Source organism: Eulemur rufifrons, chromosome 18 (genome assembly GCF_041146395.1).
Source record: "Eulemur rufifrons isolate Redbay chromosome 18, OSU_ERuf_1, whole genome shotgun sequence".
In the NCBI taxonomy this organism is placed as follows: domain Eukaryota; kingdom Metazoa; phylum Chordata; class Mammalia; order Primates; family Lemuridae; genus Eulemur; species Eulemur rufifrons.
In genome coordinates this window covers 48723934-48740906 of record NC_091000.1, presented here as the reverse complement: position 1 = coordinate 48740906, position 16973 = coordinate 48723934, and the positions used below count along the sequence as shown (strand labels likewise).

Sequence of the window (16973 nt, the reverse complement as noted above, 5' to 3'; positions counted from 1 at the left end):
TTCCTTTTGTGAAGTCCTTTCCTCCAACCCTGCTTTTCTTCCCCTCCCTACCCAGAAAGTCAATGATGGTGACTTCGTTTTGAACAGATTTATCTACCAAAGAAGGTTCTGGCATATACAGTGTATATTTTCTCACCATGATGTTCGTGACTTAATGTGCTGCTATCCCTTGGCTGATAAGCAACCTTTAAAAGAGAGGATGGGTGGCAAGGAGGAGGCAGTGTAATCCAAAAAAGTGAATATCTAGCAAAGAATGTTGGGTGTTGTGGGAACTGGTGATGGGAAGACAGCTGGAAAACCCAAGAGGTTCTTCCTGAGCTTCTCAAATGACAGCACAACCACCTGGTATGACCCTCTCTAGGAGACTTCCCTTGTATCGGAGCAGGCATTTCCATTTGCCTAGTGAAATAATGCTAAAGGAAAACCAACATAATCCCTTATTTTCATTTTAAATAGCAATGGCAGGTGATAATGGGAAGAAACAGGGGAAAGGACTGGCCTGGGATGTGGGATTTATTATCATTATTTCTTGGTGACAAACAGAGGCTTGCTGGTAGGTGTCTGGATCGACATTTTAAGCAGTAATGTCTTGGCCTCTGCCTGTCACCTCAGTGTTTTCAGACAACTGTGTGGCCAGTAAATAGCAAACTGGAGACAAAGAAAACTTTGTAACTTTGCACAGTTAGAGAATGATGTTCTGGAGAATTAAATATTCTGACTAGTAGAAAGTTATCCTAAGCGGATTCCAATAAAATGCACTTACCACCATCAAAACTGTAATTCAGCCCCTCTAGTAGTCAGAACGTGGTGCAGGGCCTCTAGGACAGAGATTTGGGAGTGCTGGTTAATAGAGGGCTTGGACGCTTGCTTTCATTGTTTTAAGAGAGTCGGAATGTACAGTAAAGAGAGGGCATGTGACAAAAACATGAAGACTGCATTTGGGGACAGTCACTCACCAATTCCATAGATGTAATTGAGTACCTACTATGGGCATGCAATGGAGAGAGAGGGCCAGCCCCTGAGATCCCCCTATTGCCAGGATTAAGGGGGCAGATAAGCATTTTTCAATCAATTTTTACCTCAAGTCCACTTTCACACTTTCCCATGAGATGAATGAGAAAAAATTACATTTTTACATAAAAGATTATGATACAGTGTAGTGATATAGAGATGCACTCTGGGGCCTCCCTGCCAGTTTGTATCCTGGTTCTAATATGTGCCAGCTGTGTGACAGTGGGCAGGTTAATTAGCTTCTCTGTGCTTTAGTTTTCTCATCTGTAAATTAACACTGAAAGTAGACACAACCACTTAGGGTTGTTCTGAAGATTAGATTTAATATGTACAGAGCCCTTAAATCAGGAACTATCTGCAGTTAAACTGGTGACTTGTTATTAAAACTGTTATTAAGACTGAGACCCTAATGATTTCAGGTGATTTGTCTTCAGTGACGCATGCATTTTTGAGTAGTGGCATTCAGGGCTCCTGACTCATACTGAATTGCCTGGCATTAAAAGCATAACTTAAAGGTTTAAAGAAACTTCCCTTACATACATCCATATTTATACCCTCCCACCCCGTGACACACACACACATTCACACATCAAAAATATTTCCCACTCACTTGAAGGAAATAATTACTAAGGCAGGAAACAAAGCTTATTATTCTTCAATTCAGAAAAGAACTTTTTTTTTTTTTTTTTTTAGTTTGAATGAGGTAAATACATTGGGAAGTGAATTCATGCTGATGTATAATTGACTACCACTTGAGTCTTTTCTAAGAGTAGGATTTGCCAAAAGGATCCCAGGGCAGGGTGCCAGTTATTGGAGAAAAGTTATAGCAACAAGGCATTGGAGATGCTGAAAACCAACATCCTGGCTTTGTAACTGTAGAACAAATGAGCTAACATGGGGCTCGGAGTGCAGCATACCATTTTCAGGACCTGTGAGCCACATTTCCTTGGGCCACACCTACACTTGCCTGGAATCGCCAGGGAACTATCCTTTGTGAGCCCCAACCAAGAGAGCCTATTGCCAGTGTGTTATGTCTCGGCCTCGCAGTCTCATCATTCAGGGCACCCTCGACAGAGCAGTGAAGTTGGCCAAGTTTATCTTCTGGCCCGGGTCCCTTTCGCCTCTCGCTATCTCCCTGAATCCTACACCACTCTGGTGTTTATTCCCAGTTTCTGTTGCTCTCTTCCCTCCTTCCTCCTGTTTACTACTTGCTATCAGGGATAGATTTGGTGTCATGTACCCTGTTGGACAGTGCAAATTAGTGTGTCTTAATGTGCCTCTCTAGTTAAGGAATGAAAAGTTTTGTTACCTAATGAAGATCTTTTAAATATTTCTTTGGAAGTGAGGAAAGCTTGGGGCAGTGCTGGGTGATGGGGAACTCTGCTCAGGGTCCCTGAAATCAAACCCTGTAGGCAGGTTCCTTCTGTGTTCACTCATAAAACTATTCCAGTAATCAAGGGGCTTGGACAACTTATTAGTTGGATTTCTCTTTCTCTCTGCGCATTGACTTTAAATTTAGATTCATCACCATTCACAGGGCTTCATTAGGCCAGCCTTTCCTCCATGGCAATGGTGTGATATAGTGGAATGAGAACTCAGTTGGAGTCAGGGGACTTGGGATCAAAAATGCTGCCGCAACTTTTTAGCTTGACAAGATGTTTAAAGCTCTCTCTGAGCCTGTTTCCTCACCTGTAATAGACGTGTAATAATTTACCTACTAGGCTTATTGTGAAAATTAACTGAAATAACCTATGGAGAATCAATTAGTTTAAGCATTTCTCATTTTGCAGGCCTTTGAGCTTAAGTTCATAAACTTTTCCTAGCTAGCATGCATCACATTTCTAGCTAACATTCCTTCTTAGCCCCTAAAATATCCTTTGGAATAAATTTGATATCCCTGGCTCAACAACATAATGTTTTAGTTAGATTTTCATTCAGCATAACCTTTTTTTAAAATGGGAGGCACAAAAACCTCCTGCAGGGAGATAATAAAATGTCTTCTCTCATCAGTGTTGTGAGATGGAATTTATGATCATGATTCTCTACTTTGAAGCAAAATATCTTTATTATGGTTGCTAATAAGGTAGGCTTTCTATAAGAACTGCAGGGAAGTGATGTGGAAATAGACTTTTTTTTTTTTTTTTTGCCTAAAGGGACATGGTGAGAAATGAAGCTAATGTAGGAAACTTACACTTGGCAGCATTTGGCGGGATGAGGACACAGGCTCATTTACTCACTCCCCCGTGGCCTGGCTCCGCTGAAGTGCTCTCAGAAGGCACGGCAGGCACCCCCTGAGCTTAGGTGGCTTCAGGGAGGGCACTGAAGGGTGAGACCGACATTAGCTTGCCTACTGACATGTTACTTTTGTCACCTTCAGCCCAGCATCAGTGGTGTGGACCTTGACAAGTTCCGGGAGATCCTGCTGCGTCACTGCGATGTGAATAAGGATGGAAAAATTCAGAAGTCTGAGCTGGCTTTGTGTCTTGGGCTGAAAATCAGCCCATAACCCCCAGTCTGCTTTGCCCTTTGCTCTTACTGTGTTGTGCTCTTCCTGCTAGGATTGCGTCTGTGATTGCTGCTGGGGACACCGGGGGCAAACTTTCTCCAAATCGGTGTGGTGTGCTTGGGCAACGGGAGGGAAGCTAGGGCCTCTCTTCTACCGGTAGGTATGCCCCTGCCTCACTGAAGGCCCCCTAACAGTGTCTGTGTTGCTTTCCCCTTGACCCTGAGCTTTCCTGTCACCCCAGACTCAGCTACTCTGTTAGATCTGCTCTGCTTTTCCTTCCCAGTCACTGGGGCCAGTGGCAGCTGAGTCCATCCATCTTGTGCTCTTGTCGTTCACTTTCTGCTAAGTCTGAATGGTGCGTGGCATTCATGGCAGTTCTGTACCTTCTACAAATAGATTTTTGTGTGGAAATAAAAGTGCAGTTGGAAACAAAGATGTACTGGTAATTGCTTTTGTCTTGTGACCTTTGAAATGTTCTACCTGATGCTTTGACAGACAAACCACTTACCTAAGGGAGGGTGAAGAAGGGGGAGCTCGGAGTGGAGAAGGAAAGGGAAGGGCAATATCCTAAAGGAACCCACACCACCCACCCTTTGGGGGTCTCAGATGCCTTCACTGGGGCTGACTTCCTGTTGAGTTAGTACGAACGTAGGAGTTGCCAATAATCACTTTTTACTGGATGGAGAAGACCAGAACATTCCTCCTGGACTGGGTTTTGTCCTTAAGTGCTTGGTGAGCTCACATGGTCAGGCAGGTGGAAATAGAGAAGAAATCTGGACACAGGAGTTCCCAGGTAACCCAAGCGTCTGCCCCTCCACTCTAGCCCTTCCTTTTCCAACAGCGTCCTCTAGGGAATCTGGGATCACTGTGGCCTTCTAGGCCCCTAAGTGTCTCTCTTGGCACCTCTGCGTGCTCCGGGCTACACCAGGGGACCTGCTCACTTCACTCCCAGCACTCTGACACCGTCCCTGGGAAAGGGGCTGCTTTCTCCTGGGGCAGGGGCAGAGGGATTGATATGGGGCGGGCCTCACTTTCCTTTAGTGTCCTCACACTTTATTCTCCATAACACCCCTACCTTGTAGCAGACTGCGGGAATTTCAGGCTTAATGAAGTGTTATAGATAATTCAGAAAAATGACAGTGTAGAACGGTGTGTTTAGAGCTGATCATAACCCAAGAACTCCACTGTTCCCTGGAGTTCCCTTCATTGCACACCTTGGTCCTAACCTGCCTCTCTTCCCCTCAGGTCCCCCTTACCTCCAACATGCAGATAATTAATATTAAGAACTACTATTCATATATACTGAGTACTTTCTATGTGCCAGGTACTTCTAGGTGGTTTCCACAGCTTAAGTAATTTAATCCTTACCAAATCCCTGAGGTAGGTACTGTCATGATACCCATCTTAGGGATGAAAAAACTGAGGCAGATAGAATAAATAACATGTCTGTTATCATACCTCTTGCAAGTGGGGAGTTGGGGAGTCTGGATCCAGAGCCCGTGCTCATAACCACCACTTTAATTACAGCCAATTCTCATGTACTTTTCAGGAGACCTCAGCCTCTCCCTACAGGTTTGGTCTCACAGTGGGACCCATGGCAGCCCACCGGTGAGACATTTCTCCAAGTCTGGGTCATTCAGTCTGGGGTTACACTTCATGGGAGCTTAAGAGAGTCCAGGAAGCAGCACAGGGCCAGCCGCGCATGCCAGAGCCTTCTGATTGTTCAAGTGGTGAGCTAACTGTGCACACACACACACTCTTCAAAGGACAAACATTCATCTTCACGGTTGAAACAGTCTAAACCCACCACAAGGAAAAAACATTCTTTACCTCAAGGACATCACATTATTGTACAGTGCATTCATTCCTCTTCTTAATCTCCTGTTTTCTTTTTCTTTCTTTCTTTTTTTCCCTAATAACAGAAGCTCTTTCTTTTACGTAGTTGGATTTATTTTCTATTTATTTACTGCAACACTTTTTATGTTTGGTTCGAGAAATCCGGCTCTGTATGTCACAAATGCATTCTCTTCCACTGTCTTTTTTTTTTTTTTTTTAAAAGACAGAGTCTCACTCTGTTGCCCCAGCTAGAGTGCAGTGGCATAATCATAGCTCACTGCAACCTCCAACTCCTGGTCTCAAGCGATCCTCCTGCCTCAGCCTCCTGAGTAGCCGGGACTACAGGCATGTGCCACCATGCCCGGATAATTTTTCTATTTTTTTTGTAGAGACAGGGTCTTGCTAGGTTGCCCAGGCGGGTCTCTGAAAGATGGTCTTGCTAATAAACTCACAGTACAACTTCCCTTTGTTATGTTTAATTAAACATCTGTGGCCTAACTTGTTATCTCAAAGAGCTCTTTCTCAGCCTCGAAGAACCCTAAGCAGACAGTAGGGTACGAGTTCCCTGCTCCAACTCTCTGCCTCAATTCCTACCAAAAACCAGATTCCAAGAACTCAGATAAAATCAGCCTCACAGAGAAAGGAAAAAATAAAGAACACCTGCAACAACTTTGTCACTGCTTCTATTATCAGTCTGCTAAACCAGAAAAAAGCCATTTTTACTCTTTAAAACTCCAAGCAACTTTCCCTCAGTGGCCTGGCATTTCCTTCCTTCCACTGTGTGCCATGGCCATTCCCTCCTTCTCTCTCTCTCTCTCTCTCAGTAAAGAACTTGCTGGCAGAGCAGCAGAGTGTTTTGATCTCCCTTTCTTCCCCTCTTTCTCACATGTGTGCGTGCGAGATTGCATGCATGCTTAGGGTTGTTTGTAGACTAATAAAATGTCACTAATGAAACCAATAACTCGTAAGCAAGCAGAGCTGCCAGCATCAACATCGTGGAAATATCTGCTATGATGGAAGAATAAGCATATGTTTTCATTTTGTATTGAATTACATATATTATTGTTAAAAATTACTTGCTAATAACTGTTGGCCCAAAGACAATTCAAAGCTGAAAGTCTTTGCACTAAAATGGTTCATTGGGCAGGTCTGGATGGTTGTACTCAGTAATGGAATAAACGCAAACCATTTGGACCAAACAAATGCATCCGATGTTAGAAAAGCTCTAGGGCTGCGGTTCCCAACCCCCGGCAGCGGACTGGTACTGGTTTGTGGCCTGTTAGGGACTGGGCTGCAGAGCTCTGCCACCTCCACCACCCCTCCCCCCATGGAAAAACTGCCTTCTGTGAAACTTGGGGGGGGGGGGTACACAGCAGGAAGTGAGTGGCAGGAAAATGAAGCTTCATCTGAATTTACAGCCATTCCCCATCTCTGGCATCACTGCAGGAGCTCTGCCTCTCCCACCTCCCCCCAGTCTATGGAAAAATGGTCTTTCGTGAAACCGGTTCCTGGTGCCAAAATGGTTGGGGACTACGGCTCTAGGGTATTTCAGTTCGGAAAACACACATAACACACACACAAAAAAACCCCAATACAAATGAGAAGGAAAGTATCTGAACTTGGAATGGGAGACCTAGTTAAATTCTTGAGCCAACCACTCACTAGCTATATGCTATGTGCACTCATGCACATCTATGTATACTCATGTACAACCTGTTTGAAACTTAGATTCTTCTTCTTTTAAATTGAAATAATAACAATAATAATACATCACATGGTTGGTGAAGAGACTGTAAGATTGAATGAACTAATGAGTGTGCAAACATTTTATAAACTATAATGCTCCACAAACATTAGGTCAGTGAGACAGTAATAGTGGGAGGAAGAGGGGTGGTTTTCATTCATCATCATCTTACAAAGCTTAAAATAGTCTGTCATTCCCTTGTTCCATCACTGCTCCTGAAACTCCTTAAATGTGCTCCCTTGCAGTTATCCAATAATCCCTCATGGATCTATACCACAAATACTCATGTTGATGGTGAGTCCTGACTTTGTACCCTTGTGGTAATCTCAGGACTCATTCTGCTTGCATTGGATTTATTTCTCTTTTAAGCTTGGTCCTTGTTACTAAACTTGAAATAGTAAATCTTTCCAGCTTCCCCATGAGGCCTGTATTTAGTCTAAGGAACCCAGAGATGGCTGGGGCTTACCGTTGGCTCCAAGCAGCAGAATACAGCTGACCATCTTGAAGTAGGACCTGATTTTTAAACAAAGGAGAAAGCTGTGATGGAAGGTACCATTATTATTTTTATTTTACAAAGAGAAAATCTGGGCTCAGAGAAAGGAATTAAATTGTTGAAGGTCTCCTAGATAATAAGTGACAGAGGAGGATACAAATGACAGATAACGTTTACCTCATAGAGTGTGTTAGAATTTTTTAGTTGCAAACATGGGGCTTCGTCTCTCTCTCCTCGTGGCCTTTTCTCAGGGCTCAAAGGAGCTTTGACATAAAGTTTCAATCTTTCTTTCCTTTCATCCAGGTGATCATTATGGCAAGCATTTGTTCATCACTTAATAAATGTCAGCCAGGCCAGGGATTAGAGTTGAGTAAATGAGGCACTCACTCTAGGAGCAAAATTTAAAGGGCCATAGAAAAATTCAGTACTGAATACAATATTTTTAAAAAATTACAATGCACAAAAACCCATGGTGAAAAAAAGCAACATATTAAATAACAACAGGATCAATATTATTGACTTTTGTCTCAGGCTTCAATGCCTTGGCCTCTGATGGCAGCTGTGTGGAAATTTCAATACTGGGAAACACTGTGAATGAAAGTTCTCTGAAAAGGAATTTGGAGAAAAGAGACTAACAGTTTGCAAACCTGGGACACAGCCTTCAGTGTGAAAAGGAAGGCGTGGTAGAGAACAAAGGCAGGGTTTGGCTTTTACAGCAAAAGTTCCTGCCCAGGTTCTGAATCAGGCTGGTTTATGCAAATGAGGAATTCAAACTTGCTTAGCGCTGACTGGTTGCCAAAACTGAGTTCTGATTGGCTGATAGAGATGAGATCTGATTGGTCTATACAGCTGAGACTTGATTGGCCAATATAGACGACCTGTGATTGGTCAATACAGCTGAGCCTTGATTGGTTGGTTCAGGTGACTTCTGAAAGTCACAAACTTGAACAGAGGTGTGGGACCTCAGAGTAACTAGACATCTAGTTAGCAAGTGGTCACTTGGTTCCATTTTAAATTTAGGCCCAGTTAGCCAATTGTGGTATCTCTTTAAGGATTGGCTCTTTTAAGTTCACATTTGTCCACAACATCTTTGCATTTTACAGTTCCCTTCTTAATCAGCAGATGTACACCTTTATACTCTTCACTGCCCGCGGGGAAGTTCGTGGCCCTGGGCTGCGAGTCTCCCAGGTTTTTCCATTCCAAAAGCCTAAAAAGGTAGTCCATGGAGCAGATATTGAAGAGAAAGAGGATTTGCGGGGAGAAGCAGAGGATCTTGGAGAACGAGGAATGCAAGCGGGGATCCCCACTCCCAAATAGGAAAAAAAAAATTCCTTTGGCTAGAATAAGAAAGAAAGTTCTTTGGCTAGCAGAGCCACTGGAATTGGATCTAGCTTCATGGCAGAACCCAGGGAAACAGCAAGATCTTGGAGAGGAGACTTCCATGTGTCACATCAAGGTTCCCTGTGACCAGAGCATAACAAAGAATCTGAGAACCAGCAGATCCAAACAGCCCTCCTTTGCATATCAAAATATAGTGTTCATTTTATCCTAGCTATTGAAGCAAAATTTTACTCCCTCCCTTTACTCCCTTAGTTATTTGAGTGCAGATGGTGGAAAAATTGAGTGAGAGAATGTGGTACACAGGTGGGTGGAGGGGGAGGGAAGAATAGTTTGTGTGGAAACCCTTGCTTGGTATACACCATGTCTCTTTCTTTCTTTCTTCTTTTTTTTTTTTTTTATTTAAATAAATCTGTGCCCTTCTGACTCAGCATTGATTACTACATACACAATTATAGTAATCCGCAGGCAAGCGTTAATATTGCTAATGATATTGCTTTGCAGAGTGATTATCTGAGAGCCATCCTCAGCTGTTGCATCAGGATTAAAGCATTTGTGTAACTCCAGATCAAGCCAGTGGTGAAAAGCCAGCACTTGCTCAGTCAAAAAGCTGACAAAGAGGGCAGCCAGCAATTAGATCAAGCATGATTGTCACTAGGGAGCTGGCAGGCCTGGGTCACATGCTCAAGGGTTGGGGATGACCTTTAACAAATGAAGATTTTCAATATAAAAACCGTTAAGTCCAGAGCAGATAAATGAACAAAGCTTTGTATCTGGGTGCTTGATATTTCCATCTCTGCTTGAATAAGCATTTTCTGGGTTTACGAAAGTCATTGTTGACATCTCAAACCAGCCAGCCCCATGTGTAATCTTGTGCTTGAATATCCTAGGAGTCAATTCAACCTAACTCATTCAGTTTTGTCAGTCCCTTGAACATTTTCTGGATATTTTGCTTTTTCCAATTTTTTGGACAAGAAAACTTCATTTCCAAATGTTTTGCCTAATATTTTTACCTTAACTGGGTATACAGAGTCATCTTCCAAACACAGAGGATCACTCCTAATTAATCTAAAGATTCAGATCATCTACTCAGGAGAGGGGTGCCTGCTTACAGGACTGGGCTATTGGATATATTTCACTGAATAGCATCCTCTCCACCCTCCATCCTGCCTCTGCTAGGAAGAAAGAACTTGCTTTTATGAAAATGAATTTGGAGACAACATAATTCTGTCTGTAACAAGGCCCTTGGGAAAAACCCTCTCAGTTTTCTGACCTGTAAAATGGAGATAGGATAGGAATAACCTCTCACAGAGTCTTGGGAAGGATTAGTGTATGTGACTACCCAGCACTGTGGCTCAGCGGACGCATATGTTGCACTCCATCTGTTGTCATTTCTGCTTTCTGCTATCTTATCATGCTTTTTACACCTGTCTATGAGTGGAAGCAGAGAGGAGGGGAGGTAAGACACAAACATAACTAATGGTTCCTCACTGGGGGAAATGAGGGCACTGAAACAGCTTCCATCAGCCAAGCACCAAGCTAGGCAAGGACATAAGGAAAGAGCTTACAGTCTTACGGAGGAATGCTGGTGCCGATGACCCTGCATGCAGACAAACCCCTTGCTTGGCAGGTAGGTAGAGCCGACCTTCCCCCATATGAGTAGAGATCAGCTTTGGTAAATTCTTCCTCTAAATTTTGTTTTGTAATAAAAATAAATAAATAAGTACAAGAAGAAGAAAAGTTAGTTTTTTAACCTCAGCACACATGTATATTTTGTATTACTAAAACTTTTTTTTGGTTTTTTTGCTCTGAATTACATAAGGTTTGGGGGATGAAGGGTCTATCACAAATTTTTCAGTGCTCAGTTCCTCCAAAGACCTTCCAAGAGTTCTGGGAGAGTTTGGCACAAAAATATGTAGTTACATTAAAAGAACAAATGATCCTGAAGAAGAAAGGGAAAGAATTGTTACTAAAGGAAAAAAATGTGATGGCCAGGAAGCTCTGACAAATTCATCACAAGGATCTGATAAAAGGCAGAAGGAAAAATAGTTTTGTGAAGACACAGAAGTGTTGAAAGACAAAACTAAAGCCCCAAGTAAGATGAGGCTGAAAATCACATTCAAGGTCTTTTTTGAGTTCAGTTTGAAAGAAAGAGGTGAAGTTCAGACCAAAGAAGAGGGAGCTAGGGGACAGTGAGTAGGTAATGTTATGTTAACAATGGCAGAGAGTAGATAACTTTTTACCTCTTGGCCTATCTTTACCTTTTTGTTTTGTTTTAATTTTTTTTTTTTTTTTTTTTTTTTTGAGATAGAGTCCTACTCGGGCTAGAGTGCCATGGCGTCAGCCTAGCTCACAGCAACCTCAAACTCCTGGGCTCAAGCGATCCTCCTGCCTCAGCCTCCTGAGTAGCTGGGACTACAGGCATGTGCCACCACGCCCGGCTAATTTTTTGTATATATATTTTTAGTTGGTCAGATAATTTCTTTCTATTTTTGGTAGAAACCGGGTCTCACTCTTGCTCAGGCTGGTCTCGAACTCCTGACCTCGAGCGATCCACTCGCCTCAGCCTCCCAGATTGCTAGGATTACAGGCCTGAGCCACCGGGCCCAGCCAAAAATTCTTTTCCAGAAGACGCTTTATACAACCTTCTTACACTGGCTGATATACTGTACGATCACTCCAAGTTAAACCGGAAGCTGTAAGATTGTACCTTCTGCTTGTTGTAATCTACTCTTGCACCTAATACATAACCCATTTAAGCATAATCTCTAAAATAAGATTACGTAACCTCATCACAATACTTCGGAAACTGCAAGGTTGTCACATTGGAGTAATGGAAACTCACCCCTAAAGTTCCCCAGAAATGTGTTGACTAAGAAGTTTCCTACGTAAATTAGGTACGAGAGCAGGGCACTCCTGGCAGGCCTAAATCCACGGGCTTTTTGGCCTTCTCAATTGCTCGAAAGCCTTAAGCATTAATTTACTCTTTATTAGGACAAAAGATCCTTTCGAGAATTATGGCAGATTTTTTTCGGCAGCTATTCCTGGAGAATTGAGTAAGTACAGCTCTTGTTTGAAGCGGTGGGTGGCTCTGAAAAGAGCCTTTTTTGTGGGCTTCCCCTCCCGACGTTTAAGTCACTTATACAGGCCGCCTGGGGAAGTTACTTGCTCTGGATCTTGTAGTGGTGACCCTCAGTCTTCTTGGGTAGTAACACCGCCTGGATGTTGGGCAAGACGCCGCCCTGCGCGATGGTGACGCTGCCCAACAACTTGTTGAGCTCCTCGTCGTGGCGGATGGCCAACTGTAGATGGCGCGGGATGATGCGGGTCTTTTTGTTGTTGCGGGAAGCATTACCTGCCAGCTCTAATATCTCAGCGGTCAGGTATTCCAGCACCGCCGCCAGGTACACCGGTGCGCCACCCCCAATCCGCTCAGCATAGTTGCCTTTTCGAAGTAGGCGATGGATTCGACCTACAGGGAACTGTAGGCCTACTCTAGATGACCGAGATTGAGCCTTAGCACGTACCTTACCTCCGTGTTTCTCACGCCCAAACATGCCTGAAAACTAGTAAAAAGAAGAAAATGCAGCCATTGGGGTAGAGACTGGGTCTATTTATAGCCTGGCAGCCGGTGTGATTTGCTATCTGATTGGCTGCTGGCAGTCTATCCAATCAAAAAGCCTCACTGAAAACACCTAATTTGCATACACACCACCACCCATTATCCAATCAGATACTGGGCTTTCAACAGGGCGTATAAGGGCCATGACTATAAATACCGCAGTTTCTAGTCTCAGAAGCTGTTGCTTGCTTGGTGTAAGTCGCAACTGCAGAGCTGTAATCCTAAGAGAGCTGTTAACGCGGTAAAGCTGTACGCTAACCATGCCGGAGCTGTCTTCAAGGGGCTTTATTTTTTTCAAGAACGGATTAAAGAGAGCCATTATGGTCATCAAAACTCACAAGAAGAAAGGGAAAAAGTGCAAAAGATGCCACAAGAAGAGCTATTCCATTCATATCTACAAGGTGTCACAGCAGGGCCATCTTGATACTGGCATCTCTTCAACGGCCATGAACATCATGAATTCGTTGGTTATTGACATGTTTAAGCAAATCGCAGAGGAGGTGTTGCGCCTGGCTCAAGTGCTTGAGCATCACTTAAGGGAACAGCATGCCCCTATTGTTCCCAGGGAAGCTGACCAAGAAGGCTGTCTCTGAAGGCACCAAGGCCGTTATGAAATACATGAGTTCCAAGTAAATTTGCCAAGTAAGCTTCTAATAACCCAAAGGCTCTTTTCAGAGCCACTCACACAAACTGAAGAGAGCTGTGGGCTTAGAATATTCAATGATAGCACTTTGAATTAAGCCACTTTCAGGGATCAAATTGTTTCTGGAAACGTGGTTAGCTGCAATCTTCATTACGTTTATTACTGTATATTTTTGTCATACGACTTCCAATATGTTCAACTTTATCAAATTTCACAAGATAGTAAAAACAAAGGTAGCTCACAGTTCTCTGTGGAGTGAGACAGCCCCTGCAAAGCTCCATGTCTTGGCTGGTAGTCCGCCAAGGTGACTGGGCATCTGTGTCCACATTGTTTTGGGGGTGTCTTTTCTAATCAAGGCTCCCGATTGCCCTGAGACCGTTTAGACACTGCTCCCAAATATTTGCGAGTTGACCGCTCTCATTAAGCTCCCTTGATTATCCAAGGACTCGAGATTATTTGGGCAAAGGGCAACTAGGAATGCTAGAAGAGGATATTTCTTTTCAGACCAAACCTGTTGTATTAATAGCTTTTGTATCAGATATACTTTGTCTGCAAATAACAGAGTGCCAGCTGACCTGGTGAGATAAGTAATACTAAAAAGGACACCCCAAAACATGTTCCATGAGTAGGACAACCAGAGCCCTGGCTCCACTGCCCTGCAGTTTTCTTGTCTCTGTCTCCACACCCTGACTTTACTCTCATACTGATCCCCGTTCCCAGTGTTTATATACGTAGGAGAAAGTAAGGGCAGGGAAGAGACAAATCTATTCCCCTGGGTCTTGAGAGCAAGGAAACACTTCCTAGAGGACTCCCTACTTCTCAGGTCCATTTTCCAGAACTGAGACCACATGCTGGGTGTGGAGCAATCAATAGCCTTCATATAATATATATTTTAGCGTTTAAAAAAATTAAATGTAGTTCTAGGTATTTTGTTTTTGTTATTGTAAGTGAGGCATTCTTTATTCATATGCTCTAACATTTGTTTTATAAGAAAGATTGCTTTCTGTGCACTTTTTTAATATTCTGCTATTGTCTCATTGACTTATTTTCATATAAGTTTTCTGGTAGATTCTGTTGGGTTTTCCATATTTTCAATACAGGTTGAGCATCTCTAATCTGAAAATGTTCAAAATCTAAAACTCATTGTATCATGGATTTCTTTGGAAGTCTAGTTGAGCCTATACACATCTTAATATAAATGCATACAATAAGATAGGAATTTTTGTAACGGAACAATACCAGATTGAAATAGTTTTCAAAATATTTTTTAAAGTGTTGGATGTAGTAATATTTGTCCTTTTTATTTGTGGTTTTAATAAGATCTAAAATACTATTTTAGTACATACATTATGAAAAACAGTATAAAAGTTCCAGAAAAAATTCAAAATAGAACTATCGTATGATCCAGCAATGCCACTACTGGGTGTATTAAGAAATGAAATCAGTATATCCAAGATATCTGTACTCTCATGTTCATTGCCACATTATTCACGAACTTGAGAATCCATCAACAGATGAATGGATAAAGAAAATGTGATATATATACACAATAGAATACTATCCAATTTTAAAAAAGGAAATCCTGTCATTTACAACAACGTGGATGAACCTGGAGGACATTATGTTAAGTGAAATAAGCCAGGCCCAGAAAGCCAAAGTGGAATCTAAAAAATTTGAACTCACAGAAGTAGACAGTAGGTAACCAGGGCTGGGGGTAGGGGAGGTTTGGGGAAAGGTTGATGAAAGGATACAAAATTTCAGTTAGGAATCAGTTCAAGAGCTCTGTTGTACCACATTCTGACTATACTTAGTAACAATGTTTTATTTTCTTGAGAATTGCTAAAAGAGATTTTAAGTGTTTTCACAACAAAAATGAGAAGTGTGTGAGGTAATGCATATGCTAACTAGATCAATTTAGCCATTGCTCAATTTATACATGTTTCAAAACATGTTATACAGAGTATATACAATTTTTATGTCAATAAAAAGATAGAATATTTTGAAGTTTTGAAGAAAAAATATTTTGAGATATCTGTAACTATGGTTAAGTGCTAGAAATATATCTGTGATTTTCATTGGCAAGAAAATTATAGGTATTGCTGATATGACTGGTCTATTGCCTATATTCATAATTGAAAAAAACGTAAAATTTCATTTAATGGTTTTTTCCAAAAGACCAAGAAACCCTGGCTTTGGGCCTCAAACACCAGCACCGCGGGGGCAGCTAGCCCGGTCAGTAGAAAGAAATGTTTCACACACCCTGGCCAAAATAAAAAGGAAACAAAAGAGCCTTAAGATTCAGTGGACTTCCCTAAGGTGTTCCCTGAGTCCACACAGCTCCAAGTTCTTTTTGCTGTCACGTGATAAAGTTTGAAGCAGTAAGAGATGTCCTAGAAAAAGGCAAGTCTTGTTTCCCACCGCACTTGTTCACAAAAAGGACATCCATGTGGCCCCGGGGTTATTCGTGCTTCTTTCAGAGAACTCCCTTTTCTGCCATGCATCAATTATTTGAGAGTTCAGTCAGTGTGAAGTTTAGAACTAAAGATAGTCAAGTTACCTGTTCTGCTTATTTTCCTATGATAGTGTGTAAGAAGTGAACTTGTCAAATACAGCAAATATACTTGGTAGCTCAATCAAGTGACTTTGGCAGTGAGGCCTACTCACATAGAAAACACGCACAGAAGGCAGCTTACAGCTCTGCTAGTACGTGTAAGTGGCTCTTAAAAGAGCCTTTGTTTCAGGAAGGTCATCTAGTTACTGGCTGGATCACTTCACTTGGAGCTGGTATACTTGGTGACAGCCTTGGTGCCCTCGGACACGGCGTGCTTGGCCAGCTCTCCTGGCAGCAGCAGGCGCACAGCCGTCTGGATCTCCCGGGAGGTGATGGTCGAGTGCTTGTTGTAATGTGCCAGGCGAGAGGACTCGCAAGCGATGCGCTCAAAGATGTCACTGACGAAAGAATTCATGATGCTCATGGCCTTGGAAGAGATACCAGTGTCCGGATGGACCTGCTTCAACACCTTGTAGATGTAAATAGAATAGCTCTCTTTGCGGCATCTCTTGCGCTTCTTCCCCTCCTTCTTCTGAGTTTTAGTAGCGGCTTTCTTGAAGCCCTTTTTGGAAATAGTAGCGCCCTTGGAAGCAACCTCTGGCATAGTGCTCAATGTGAAGTCACCAGGGAAATGGCGAGTAAGGGAGAGGGAAGTGTGGTATTTATAGGCACGACTCTCAAATGACGTCGTTGGCATCCAACATCTGATTGGATAATGGGCGGGGAGGGTATGCAAATGAGGTGAAAACGGTAAGGTTCTCTGATTGGACACACAGCTATTAGCCAATCAGATAATAAACGACCCTCTGCCCTCAGGCTAGGAATTCGGCCACCCGCCTTAACTGTTCCTTTTTCCGTTGTAATGGCTTCTATTTTGGGGGTTAAGTGAGGGCGCTGGAAACTTCAGGGAAAGGCAGGAGCTAGGGCTAAGTCCGGTTCATCCGGAGCTGGCCTGCAGTTTCCCGTGGGCTGTGCACCGTCTGCTCTGCAAGGGCAACTATGTTTAGGGCATGGGTGCTGGCACGCCAGGGTACTTGGCAGCAGTGCTGGAGTACCTGATCGCTCAGATCCTGGAGCTGGTGGGCAACGCAGCCCGCAACAAGAATATGGCCATCAACTCACATCACTAGTAGCTGTCCGCATCAATTAAGAGCTCAACAAGCTGTTGGGTGGCGTCACTGTCTCTTAGGGTGGTGTCATGCCCAGCATGTATCCAAGCCATGCTGCTG

General features: G+C 43.0%; 3 protein-coding genes across 3 annotated transcripts in view; 1 reads left to right on the top strand and 2 right to left on the bottom strand.

The window, feature by feature from the left end:
* SCGN (secretagogin, EF-hand calcium binding protein) overlaps positions 1-3950 on the top strand; it is a 41575-nt gene extending 37625 nt beyond the window's left edge. The window contains exon 11 of the mRNA XM_069493433.1: positions 3389-3950. Coding sequence (XP_069349534.1) covers positions 3389-3517 — 129 coding nt within the window. The 3' untranslated portion in view covers positions 3518-3950. The remainder of the gene's footprint in view (positions 1-3388) is intronic.
* An 8139-nt stretch (positions 3951-12089) lies between these two features.
* Positions 12090-12485, bottom strand: LOC138398879 (histone H2A type 1-A-like). Its single transcript, XM_069493333.1, has one exon. It carries the CDS (start codon positions 12483-12485, stop codon positions 12090-12092), a length of 396 nt encoding a protein of 131 aa, XP_069349434.1.
* Positions 12486-15964: 3479 nt separating this feature from the next.
* LOC138398854 (histone H2B type 1-A) lies at positions 15965-16348 on the bottom strand. Its single transcript, XM_069493305.1, has one exon. The coding sequence runs from the start codon at positions 16346-16348 to the stop codon at positions 15965-15967; it is 384 nt and encodes a 127-aa protein (XP_069349406.1).
* Between the last annotated feature and the right edge of the window lie 625 nt (positions 16349-16973).

Excerpts from the sequence above, each read along its gene's own strand:
- LOC138398854 (XM_069493305.1), bottom strand. The coding sequence starts at position 16,348 with ATGCCAGAGGTTGCTTCCAAGGGCGCTACTATTTCCAAAAAGGGCTTC.
- LOC138398879 (XM_069493333.1), bottom strand. The coding sequence starts at position 12,485 with ATGTTTGGGCGTGAGAAACACGGAGGTAAGGTACGTGCTAAGGCTCAA.